Source organism: Dendrobates tinctorius, unplaced genomic scaffold (assembly GCF_039654945.1).
Source record: "Dendrobates tinctorius isolate UK_male_01 unplaced genomic scaffold, ASM3965494v1 ptg000020l, whole genome shotgun sequence".
Lineage (NCBI taxonomy): Eukaryota > Metazoa > Chordata > Amphibia > Anura > Dendrobatidae > Dendrobates > Dendrobates tinctorius.
In genome coordinates, this window is record NW_027361688.1 from 19,394,902 (window position 1) to 19,407,242 (window position 12,341).

At 42.4% G+C, this 12,341-nt stretch overlaps 1 protein-coding gene across 1 annotated transcript; it reads right to left on the reverse strand.

The window, feature by feature from the left end:
* Positions 1 to 5,755: 5,755 nt before the first annotated feature.
* Positions 5,756 to 12,123, reverse strand: MTERF2 (mitochondrial transcription termination factor 2). The gene is made up of 2 exons (XM_073567823.1): positions 11,990 to 12,123; positions 5,756 to 7,889 (listed from the first exon to the last, which is right to left on the reverse strand). The coding sequence occupies exon 2, from the start codon at positions 7,865 to 7,867 to the stop codon at positions 6,683 to 6,685; it is 1,185 nt and encodes a 394-aa protein (XP_073423924.1). The 5' UTR covers positions 7,868 to 7,889; positions 11,990 to 12,123; the 3' UTR covers positions 5,756 to 6,682.
* Between the last annotated feature and the right edge of the window lie 218 nt (positions 12,124 to 12,341).

The following is a 12,341-nucleotide window of genomic DNA, read 5'->3' on the forward strand; positions in this document are numbered from 1 at the left end:
GAGTTTTAATAAACCAGCCTGGACATTTTAATAAAACAGCTTCCGGAGCCTATATCAAACTACAACCGAGTGAATAGAAATCCAACGATACATATATTTGGAAGATAAGAGTATGGAAAAAAAAATGTTAGCAGTGAATGATACTGATGGGCTACGTATATTTTTCAAAAAAGATTTCTGGTTTGTTATTATTTGATTATAATAATGTCAATTTTAATATAAATTCACAGCTGGCGGTTTGTTAAAAAATGGATCTCCGTTGGGAGCTTTGAAGGCGGACATGCCCTCCTGGAGTCGGGCGGCTGGCATATCGTTTCCCAGTTTAACAGTTTAAATGGTAAAAAGGTTTCTTATTCACGGTTTAATGAAAATGGTTGATAAATGCTGTGACCGACCTCCGTTCGGCAAAATGTTGAAGGTGTCAGTGCCTTTTTATGTGGGTGGATTGGGTGGGGGGTGGCCGCACTAGAAAAATAATGAGACAGGTTTTTTTTTTCTCAGTGTCCATGTGGTCTAGTATTCGCTCTATTGACCAGTATAAAAATGGCAAGATTTCAATTTTTTTTCCTAAAACAGATAATTTATTTTACTTTCCATATTATTATCAAACATTTTTAACAAATGCATTAAAAATATAATCCAGATTTAAACAGTGGGTCATTTTATAATGCCACATTCCCTTGATAAGTGTTGTCCAGAATTTGGAAAAAAGTCTTCTTTTTTCACGACAAGAGTGCCACAACTTTTTATGGGTAGTGTTATAGCAGATCATATCCATCCTTTTCATTAATGCCGAGCTGTATACACGTGTGACGCTGGATGCAATCCCTTTTAACAAAATTTGCCTTTCTAAAAAAAAAGAAAATTTGCCCCTTCGAAACTCACATTTGAAATCCACTGCACCAAGAGGGAGCTGGGAAACGGAGATTTGTTGGAAAGAAATAAATCCTCCAACTCGATTTTACACTTTAGCAGTAAACAAGTACACATTGTGCTATTGATTTATTAAAAGGAAATTAAAGAACAGGAAACTTTTAAGAGAAATGTCATTGACACAAGTGTTACTTTATATGACCAAACCACTCGCCCTATTGAGAAATACGCAGAATGTGGAATGAGCCGAGATCATTCCACCAAAGCTTTTAACTTCAGAAGGATGTTTTTTTCATGATTTTAGTAAAGCACAGTAGAGTTCATAAGGGTAAAAACTATTGATAAAAGAGTGCAAAGTCTTACAATAAAATACCTAACATAGTTCGGCATTTAGAACGAGCAAGAAATGCAACATTCATCAAAAATACTGTATATTTGTAAAAATAGATCTCCTACAGAAGGCAAACTCTTGTCTTGTGTGGCTACCCTGTAAGCAGGCTTGGACTGGCCCACAGGAGAACAGGAGAATCCTCCGGTGGGCCCACATTCAGGAATGAGCTCTCAACTCCATCTATATGAGAAGTAGTTGGCACAATACATTTGTTTCACAATGTATGTGGCGCCCCTGAGGCTTCAGTCGCCACAGAGGTATTGCACCTTCTCCTAAGGTGTGGTACCCCACCATCCAGGTAGGGTGGGAACTCTCTTCCACATTCCAACACCTGCACCCCACACACAGGATAGTTCAGCAGGGACCCATCCATGCTTTATGCTGGAAAGGTCATAGGGTGCCTTTTGTGGTCCCTGGCTTCGTAATACGAGAGGTGCTGGGGAGGCGGGTGGAGTTAGATATAAAAGAGAGGGAAGGTGTAGGATTTCAGGTCAGTCCGCAGAGGAAGGCAGACGGAGTAGGAGCGGACAGCCACTCGGTGAGGAGTGGGGATCCCTGGAAGAAGGGATGGAGGAAGGAGTGCTGTAGCTGCCCCAGTGAACTGGGCCACCTGGCACGGGAAGGAAGAGAAGGAGAAAGAGACGTAGACTGGAGACTACAGATTCCATAAGAGAGATAGAACAGATCGGAACGAAGAAGAATAGAAAGACGGTGGGAAGCAGGTTGAGAAAGAGAGAGAACCCTTCCAGTCCAGAGCGCAAAGGCTGGGGCCCGGTCCCCGAGGTTGATTGGATCTTTATGTCCGGCAACAGACACCGGAGGAGTAGTGAGCCACTAACGCCTTACTCCCATCATAGACTTGGGACACAACAGCACTTGGATAGTGAGCCGGGACGCAGAGAGGAGTCCCCGAAGCAGGCTACAGCTGTCTGTCATACAAGTAGAGACTAGGAACACCTAGAGAGAGGCATTCCAGGGTAACTAAGTACTGGAGTGCTTCGCACCTAAAGGTGCATTGGAGGAGTCGTTCAGGAAGGTACATATTGGCGGAGTGTGGAGGGGAGAATCCTATCCTGCCTGGAGGTTGGCTTGGGCCCAGACCCGAAGAACACAGTGCGGAGGCAGGCAGTTGTGTGAACTGCAAACAGTGAGTAAAGCTTTGGAACCGCACACTCTGGTGTCCTCCAGTTATTCCAGCACCGCTACACCTGGGCACCTGCACCTACACCACTGCGCCTCCCCGTAATTACTTCATCTACACTGCCCTGGGACTACAGCTCCGCCTGTGGGGAGCTTTACCATCTAAGCTACATATACCGTCAGTCCCAGAGGATCTGCCCGCAGCATCGGCCTAACATCACACTTGCCGAGCACCACAGGTGGCGTCACGAACTTTCCATATAAACTATATTGCAAACATCACCGCCATTGATATTAGGCGCCCAGGGCCACGGACCGGGTCACCACTGCTGTGACACATTCATCCCCCTGACACCGGCCTGGTTCCGAGTACCCCGCTGCCCTGGGTGTGAGGGGCGACCCATGTACAAACAAGGGGATCAACTCAACCTTCATTTATCAAACTACCCGAATATTATTATTTAGAAACATAGGCAAATTTGTGAATAAGATGTGATATTTGCATGTAGCTGGGCCACCAGAGTCAATGTTACTGGGGGGGCCACCAGAGTCAATGTTACTGGAGGGCCTTGGCACTCCAGTCCTACACTGCCTGTAAGTCTATGTTCAACCATTCAAAGAGCCTTCAAACACCACTTGTGTTATGAGCTAATTCAAAGACACCCATCCGGCTGGCAACTGCTCTGGAAATTGGCTTTAGTTAGCAATAGAATTTTCAACCTTTTGAGCCAGAGAAAATTGTCCTAAAAGCTTTATTACCTTGAGAACTATATTCAGCTCTCAGAGGTGGTTGCGATCCACATCCAACAACCCTTACTGTACACCTAAAAATTGGTGACACTCAGAACTTGTAGGCAGGATATTTGCATCCACTTTCAGTCTTATCGCATCAAGCACACTCACTGCACTATTGCATCCAGCTTCAAGCTGCCCTCTAAATGGCAGTATCATCCTATTTTCAGCTTACCAAGTCTATCCTTCTCCCTGCACCCCCCCCCCCACCTTTATATGCGCAACAGATCTGGTCTCCTATGTAGGGCTACTCACAAAGTCACCATCTGAACCTAATAGAAAGGTGAATGCGGCACTTCTGATAAGATGGTGCACAAGTAGGATCCTATCCCGTTAGGTAATATATAGAAACTTGGCACTCAGACGTGATTTACTTTTTTTGCAATTTCACCGCACTTGGAATTTTTATTCCCGTTTTCCAGTACACTCTATGGTAAAATCATTGGTGTCGTTTGAAAGTACAACTCGTTCCGCCAAAAATAAGCCCTCACATGGCCATATTGACGGAAAAATAAAAAGTTATGGCTCTGGGAAGAAGGGGAGCGAGAAACGGAAACGTTTTGTAAGCACAGTTGGACATCGGACAATTGTAAAATATAGCTGTCAGCACGGAAGGAAACTCTCCGCGCACTCATAGCGTTGGTTTTCAAGTCATGAGCATTGCTTCCAGACTCTTTTCGATGCTCTGAATATTATGTAAAGTTTTCGAGGCCTAATCCAAGCTTACCACGTGCTATTTTTAAGAAAATGGTGTCAATTTATATGATACAGGGGCCTTTGAGCCTGAGAGGCATTTGTGCCCTTAGGCTAACTTATTATTCTGCATCCAAATAAGTACACCCCCTGGGCAAATTTTGAGGCAATGTAGAGGTCTGCTCATTTGATGGCTGTGGATTGTTTCACGACAATGCTGTCTGTTAAATGACAGCCTGGATTACATCTGCTGTAATAAAGTTATTGACTGTCAGAAAGTGGACTATATACAAAGTGATATAGTGAAATAAAAGACCATAAGATGGATCCAGGATTTTATTTTTCTGATTCAATTTTTTGGCTTTAAAAGGTATTGTCACATCTTTATAAAGTTGCGAAATGCTTGTAAAAAAAAAAAGCAACTGTGCAATTCACCTCTTATTGGAAATCCTCTTCATTCTACAGGTGATTGCCAAGGTTACTAGCCCCCTCAGCAGTAAGTCAGAGGTGGTCGGTACCCTAGGCAAGGAGTCAGCACTTGCAAGCATTTTGTTATGAAGCTTGTAAGTGTTGCGCTGAAGCTAGCTGGATCGCTGAATCTGGCCAGCTTCACTGCCCTTGTGCTGTTCAATGCTAAAAGTCAAAGTGTTTCTGATAGCGTAATCGGAGAGTGAACGGTTGGGGTCGGCAGCTCAACCATGTGCAGGCCCAAACGATCAACCATCAGGAGTGCATCATCTTCTGGCAAGCAGGAAGGCTGGGGAGCAGTGTGCTTCTGCAGATAGAAAATGCAACAAACTTTTTAATTTTCTGCTGAAATACATTGTTCTTCTTGAATCTAGTGCTCAATGCTCGAAATATTGTTCAATCACGTGCTGGACCAAACTATCAGTTATCATGAGTTCATTTTTCCCTGTCAATCCAAATGGCTGGGGAGCAGAGTACTCCTGCAGAAAGAAAATGCAACAACACTTTTCATTTTCTGCTTAAGTACATGCTTAAATACATAGTTGTTGTTGAATCTGGTCGTCAGTTCTGGAAATATTGTTCAACCATGTGGTGGCCCAAACTATCAGTTAACAAGGGTATATTGTCCCCTGACAAGGAGGAAGGCTGAGGAGCTGTGTGCTCCTGCAGATAGAAAATGCAACAACACATTTAATTTTCTCCTGAAATACATTGTTCTTCTTGAATTTAGTGCTCAGTGCTGGAAATATTGTTCAATCACTTGCTGGACCAAACTATCAGTTATCATGAGTTCATTTTTCCCTGGCAATCCAAAAGACTGGGGAGCAGAGTACTCCTGCAGAAAGAAAATGCAACAACACTTTTCATTTTCTGCTTAAGTACATGCTTAAATACATAGTTGTTGTTGAATCTGGTCGTCAGTTCTGGAAATATTGTTCAACTATGTGGTGGCCCAAACTATCAGTTAACAAGGGTATATTGTCCCCTGACAAGGAGGAAGGCTGAGGAGCTGTGTGCTCCTGCAGATAGAAAATGCAACAACACATTTAATTTTCTCCTGAAATACATTGGTCTTGTTGAATCCGGAGGTCAATGCTGGAAATATTGCTCAGTCAAGTGCTGGCCCAAACTATCAATCATCAGTAGTGCATTTTTCTCTAGCAACCAGAAAGGCTGGGGAGCAGTGTACTCCTGCAGATAGAAAGTGCAACAATCTTTCTAATTTTCTGCTTAAATATGCTGTTTCTGTGGAATCTAGTGGACAATGCTAAAAATATTGTTCAAAGATTAATATGCTGGATATTGAAGAAAAAGGTTAGCCATTTTCACAGCCATATTCATTGTAATAGTAAATATATTTAAACATTTGGGATCAATTAACTCAACACCAAAACGACATCACATGAACATGTTCTCTTTATAGACAGAAAGACCACCCATCTGGACAAGCCCATATCATGTCTTCTCAACCATAGCAAAAGACTCAAAATATCTAAGTTAATTCCCTAGTTCAGTCAACTGTGGTCCTCTTTGAGATGATCAGCGAGTGGTGGTACCAACTCTCATACAAGAGACCTAACTGAGTATAGCGACTTATTCTATATTCTGGGCAGAGACCCCTTATCAGTACAGAACAGTATGCTCCCTAAGTTGCCGATAAGGCATCTCATTCATCCAATCAATACTCTGATGTGCACTGATGAGGGGCAAAAAAACCAAAACAGTGCTCTCCACAAATTGGGCACCGGTTTTGTTAGTATATGCTGCTTTACATATTTTTCCCAATGGAGCATTGCTTTGATACCGAGTTGGGTCTCTTCAATTAAACTACCAAAAAAAACTGTATTAAAAACTGGTCTTCGAAGGTGATGAACTTCTTAAAAAAATGTAAAAGAAAATATGGTCTGCGTATGAGGTTGGACTTCCCCAAGAGGTGGTCATTTAGAAAGGTTTACCCATACTTAAAATTTAACAATTAGGCAAGAAAATCAATAATCCACTTGCAGGTGAAACCTTGTTTGCCCTCATTTTTTCACTCTTAACTTATAGAATATTTAGTTATTCTAGAGACGAGTGAATGAATTCACAGGACCCTGGCCCATTGATCAGGTAAGTATTCCATGGCCACCATATGCTAACCATAGAAACTGCCACCTATATGTTGGCATGTCTAGAACATCTTCTGATTAGCCAGCGTGCCATGAGGAAGAGCACCTTGGGATGCCAGGTAGAAGGCGGTTCATGGTGCTAAGGTCCAGCTGCCACTGAATACTGGACTAGTGGCACTGGACTAGGATACTGGGAATCGATTCGCTCATCTGTAGTTCACTCCTCCACTTTCAGTGGGGCAACGGGATTATACAGGGGTCGTAACTTTCTCACTTGTAACTTTCCATAATTAGCTTCAAAATCTTTTTTCGGCCCATTTAAAATCTCTAAACTTTGATCTTGTATTCTTCGACCCAATTGTTTGATTTTTCTAGCTCTAAACTGTACAATCTGTGGGGTGAGTTCTAGAACATTTGGACATTCTTTTACTTGATTTAAAGTTGCCCCTTCCCGCAGGAGAAGTTGTAACCGTTCCTCCAGCAAAGGGACGGAATAGTAGAGGAAAGCAGGACTCTTCATTACCAGCTCTCTCATTTCTTCATCGTTGCATTCGAAAGTTGACATTGTGAACAAAACCCCCTTTTTCATGGTGTCCTTGTTCAGATCGAAAACAAAACCTTTAAGTTTGGCCAGTAGTTTCAGTACTTTCTTATCGTGAAATCCTAAATCTTGTAAAAACTTCAGATTCTCCTTCATAGACTTGTTGGCTTTCAAGAGAACAAAGGGGTCTTGACTTATTAACTTCATTATCCAGGTTTTAAAGTTCTCATTTGTACCTCCTAGATTGATGTAATTTTCTTCCAAAGCATCGACCATCTTCTTATTGTCTTCAACCTGATTACAAAAGATTTGTGGAGCACTTGTTAGAAGTCTGCTGACAATTTTATTGTTAAGTCCTAGATCTTGAAAGTATTTTATGTTGTCTCGTTGATTAGTGGGACTTTTACAAATGAAAAAGGAATCTGGAAACTTTTCAATTAGACTTAGTAGTTCTCCATCCTTAGGGCAAACTAAATTCCAGATGGATTTTGAAGTGTTGATTTCCTTAGGTTCTTGTAAAAAAGCTTCTGGACAAGACTCCATAATATTGGCCACGGTAACGTCACTGGCTCCCATTTTCTTCAGGATATTAGCGGTCTCCTCGACGTAGGCTACATCTTTATAAAGTACCCAGCTTTTTAATCTGCGAATTTTCTTCATGTTCACGGACAATTTATACAGATTGTCAATGGTTCTTTTGTTTTCTATTGCACTTTTTTGGGTATCTGGTGCAGAATCTGAACCCGTGAACTTCCTGGTACCATGCACACTACCAGATACAATAATCTGTCGGCACATAAGAACTCTTCTCCATGGTCTATCATGCCATCTCAGGAAAGTATCCCCTACAGCTTTTATCATGGTCACTGAAAGTTACTTCTTCCTGCAAAGTGAAGGAAACAAATATGCATCGATACGAGATTACAGACTGCATATATCTTAGCGTTTCATGTCAGCAGCCTCTGTACAGAACTTCACGTTTTCATGCTTAAAGAGGAACTGTCACCAGATTTCACAGCCCAAATTGCTAATATTATTGAATATATCTTAGTCCTGATGTGGCTGGTGTACTTGCTTTTAAAATTCATGTCAAATCCATGATCAATTTCTACATAACCTAGCCTGATTGACAGCTTCTCAGTGTCCCTCCTCACTGTGGAGATCTCACACAGCTCAGTAGATGTTGCGTCTGTTAGTCATGCTGGTTTGGCAGAGATTGAATACTCTTGGACTCAGGAGCTCTTTCCCTTTTTCGCGGGACTTATGAAATATTAATTTTAATATCAGGATTATACATCCATTCTGACATGGATTGGAAGTAAACAAGTCTCATCAGGTGTAACAGATTCATAAGGGTCCATTAACTCGATGTGTACTAAAAGAGTGTTCTTTTACCATATGATTAGTAAATATATATGCCTCAATACCTTTTTATCTTCTTATCTTTACTGAAAATTGTCTCTGAATAAGCTTTTAACCCTATAGGCGCTGTATGCTACTGTGTGACATAAAATATTATACACTATTTGGACAAAAGTTTTAGGATACTACAGTTTACACCTACAGAAGCTTTTCTGACCTCTACATCCATAGGGATTAACATGAAGTCAGGTCTTTTGCAGCTATAACCGCTTCCACTTTTCTGGAAGGGTTTTACAAAGTTTTTGAGGTGTCTGTGGGAATTTTGGCCCTTTATCCAAAAGATCATTTGTGAGGTCAAACATTGATGTTAGAGAAGAAGGTTGGGCTCTCAATCTCCATCCTGATCCATCCCAAAGGTGTTGGATGGGGTTGAGATCAGGGCTCTATGCCGTCCGACATGTTCTTCCACATCAATCTTCTCAAACCATTTCTTGATGGACCTTGTGCACTGGGCACAGTCACAGGGAACAGAAAAGGGCCTTGAAGAAACTGGAAGCCAAACATTGTCCAAGATATCTTGTATTCTGAAACATTAAGATTTCCCTTCACTGGAATTAACAAGCCGAGGCTGACCCCTCAAAAAGAAACCAATAGTATTATCTCTCCATTCTAAAATTTTACATTTGGCACAATGCATTCCGTCAAATAACGTTCTGGCATTCACCAAACTCAGAAGTGCGTGACTTTGAAACCTATTTTAAATAAAGTTTCCAAGAATATCATCTTGCCGGCAGTCTTAGCGCAGAAAGTGACACATGATACCTGGATTCACTTCTCAATAATATCACTCAGAGGTGATGGGGGAAGACTATTACAGTACTGAGCTGGTGTTAGAGAGCTCTTTACCCCAAGCAATTCTGTCACATGTTAGTAAAGGAAGGTGGCACCGGGATTGAGGGGCCAGATGTTATGTCCCGGGCGGCAATAGGGTTGAATGAAAAACCAGAATCAGGGGCGGGACAAGTTGCAGGCAGGGTGGGCAGCCACCTTTGGCACTACCTCTTGCCTCCTAACGTTGGGCGAACTTTGAAGAATAAAAAAAAATTACATTGCTGTATGCCTGTGGCCGCCCAGCACCTTCCTCCAGCCACAGGCAATCATCATACTGACGGCTAGGGCGCAGTCACTCAGGAGAGCAGTGTCAGTAAGCCACAGACACCACTCATCCCTCGCTCTTTCTGTGCTCCAGCCATCACTCCCTCCCCGAACTCAATTGTATTTGCATCGATCTTATGTGAATACAGTTGATGTGAGCACTGTCTGGGATAGGAGCAGAGGATCTCAAATCAACTCCCTGATCCACTGGGAACTCCATCAGAACGCTGTTGGTGCGATGATATCACTGCATCATGGTGTGCAGTGCCAACAGGAGAACCAGATAGAAGAGGAGACAGAGCCTGTGCTGGCCGGGCAGCACTGATTGGATGAGTATAAGTTTTATTCCCTTATATTATTTTATCACTGAATATGGGACATCACAAGAGAGGCTGTGGGGGTCATCAAAAAAGTAGTTGTGGGGGTCATCACGAAAGGAGCTGTGGGGGTCATCACAAAAAGTGACTGTGAGGAACAAAAGGGTTTGAGGGTTACTTTATACCTACTTTATACCTAGGCTGTAGGAACCTCATATTAGATGGGAGACTGTGGGTGATATTATATTTGGGGCTGTGGGGACATTATATTATATAGAGGTTGTGGGGGCATCATTCTCTATAGGGGCTCTGATGGCCACAATGTATTGGGGGCTGTGGTGGACATCACACTGTATAGGGGCTGTGGGGGACATTATACTGGGGTCTTTGGAAATATACTGTATAAGGGCTGTGGGGAACATTATACTGGGGTCTGTGGAGACATCATACTATAAAAGGGGTTTTAGTGACCATACTGTAGGAGACTTGATGGGTTCTGTGGTGACCATACTGTAATGGGGCCGGTTGGGAACTATATATTAGAAGTTGTCATGACCATGCTGTATAGGGCGCTGTGGGTGACATTTTACTGTATAAGGGCCTGTGATGACCATATGATATAGCAGTTTGTATCGATGACTGTGGGGTCCATAATACTATATAGAGTGATGTGGGGCCATCATACCTCTATATGGGGGTTGTAGTGGACATCATACTATACATGGAGGACTGTGGTTGTGACAATACTATATAATGGGGGACTGTGGTGGACATCATATTGCATATTGGGAGGCTGTTGTCGATATTGGATATCATACTAAATGGATGACTGTAGTGACCATCATACTGGGTAGGCCAACAGTGTGAGGAAGGAGTACAGTTTGGAGAGTGCAGCGTGGTGGGCAGTATGTGGCATAGTGTGAAGAGGGGGCACAAAATGGATATGGGATCAGAGTGAATAGCTGTAACGACAGACAGTGTGGTGGTTATAGCTCATTAAGGTGGACAGTTTGGAGGCCAGATACCATAGGAGGCGTATTTAGGGCATAGTATGAACAGATATTTTTATGCAGAGAGCATTTTAATAGCACTGTTTTTTTGAGAGTACCATGTCGGGATGTGCTCCAGAACAACAGAGAAGAGGGAAGTCTCCAGAGAAAAGCTGTGGATGTGAAAAGTCATCATTGCATCTGGACAAGGTGGAAACAGAAAAAAGAGACAACTCCTATCAAAAAGGATGTTACCTATATGGTACCTGATAGTAAATGTTTATTTTTTAGACTGATTACATCTCATCAGTACTGTGGTTCCTGTATAGTCTACCGTCTGATGATGACTGTCAATAACAACTTCTAGTATCTCCATACCATTGGTAAGGGATGACTTGACATTACAATTGATTACTGTACTAAGCTTGGTGATATAGTCATGTACTGATGGTGGTTCTGGTGACATATTAATGTACTGATAGTGGTTCTAGTGCCTTATTTATTTACAGATTATGGTTCTGGTGCCGTATTTATGTACTATTTAAGTCTTGGATGTTCTATTTACATTATGATGAGGAGTTTGGTTTTGCATTCTCGTGCTGATGTTGGTTCTGCTGATGAATACTGTAAAGCGCCAGAGCCATCATCAATACATGAATACATCACCAGAGCATCAGTAGTACATGAACAGAGCACCATTCACTATATTAATGCGCCACCAGAACCACTATCTGAAAACGAGTGAGTCACCAGAACCACCAACAGTACAGGCATGCGTCACAAGAACCACCATCCGTAGAGGAAATACAGCACCAGAACCACCATCAGTTTTGTTGCAAACTGTATTTGTCGCCTGACAGTCACAAAAACATGCATCATACATATCCCTTCATCTACCAAAGGGTCTGTCTAGTTTCTATAACGGTAAACACCAAATGCTGGACATCTTAACTGAAACCAAATGGCTTAATCTGCCCTAGGCACCAAAATCCCTTTGTCCTAACCTGAATACTATACTTTTCTCCATATAGTGTATGCATTTGGCGCACATTCTCCCTGCATATCCGTCAAGCATAAGGGACAAACGCAAGATAGGCAAATACATATATACAAAGCTACAAGTCACACAGGGTCTTCTACGCTCCACTAGCAGCACTGACCTCCCTCCTCCTTCGCGAGCCCTTGTCACACCACTCCACCCATCATGGCCAGCTCCTGGGGGCTGCTGGGAGTTGTAGTAATAGTAACGTCACTGCAGATGCCAGGTTCTCATGGGTTAAAAGACCTTTGCTGATGTCAGGATCATGTGATGGTCACATGAGGGGGAGTAGGACGTCTCCTCCGTCTGAAAGGCTTTTTATAAAATAGTGGGAGGAACAAGGGTTTTTTTTAACACCTCTTGCTGCAACGACTCCTAATATCCAATCATAATGTTTAATATCAACGGGTTGCCCATATTGAGGGTTGTAGTTCCAGCTCAGTTTTTTTTTCTTTCTGTTTTTTTCTTTTTCT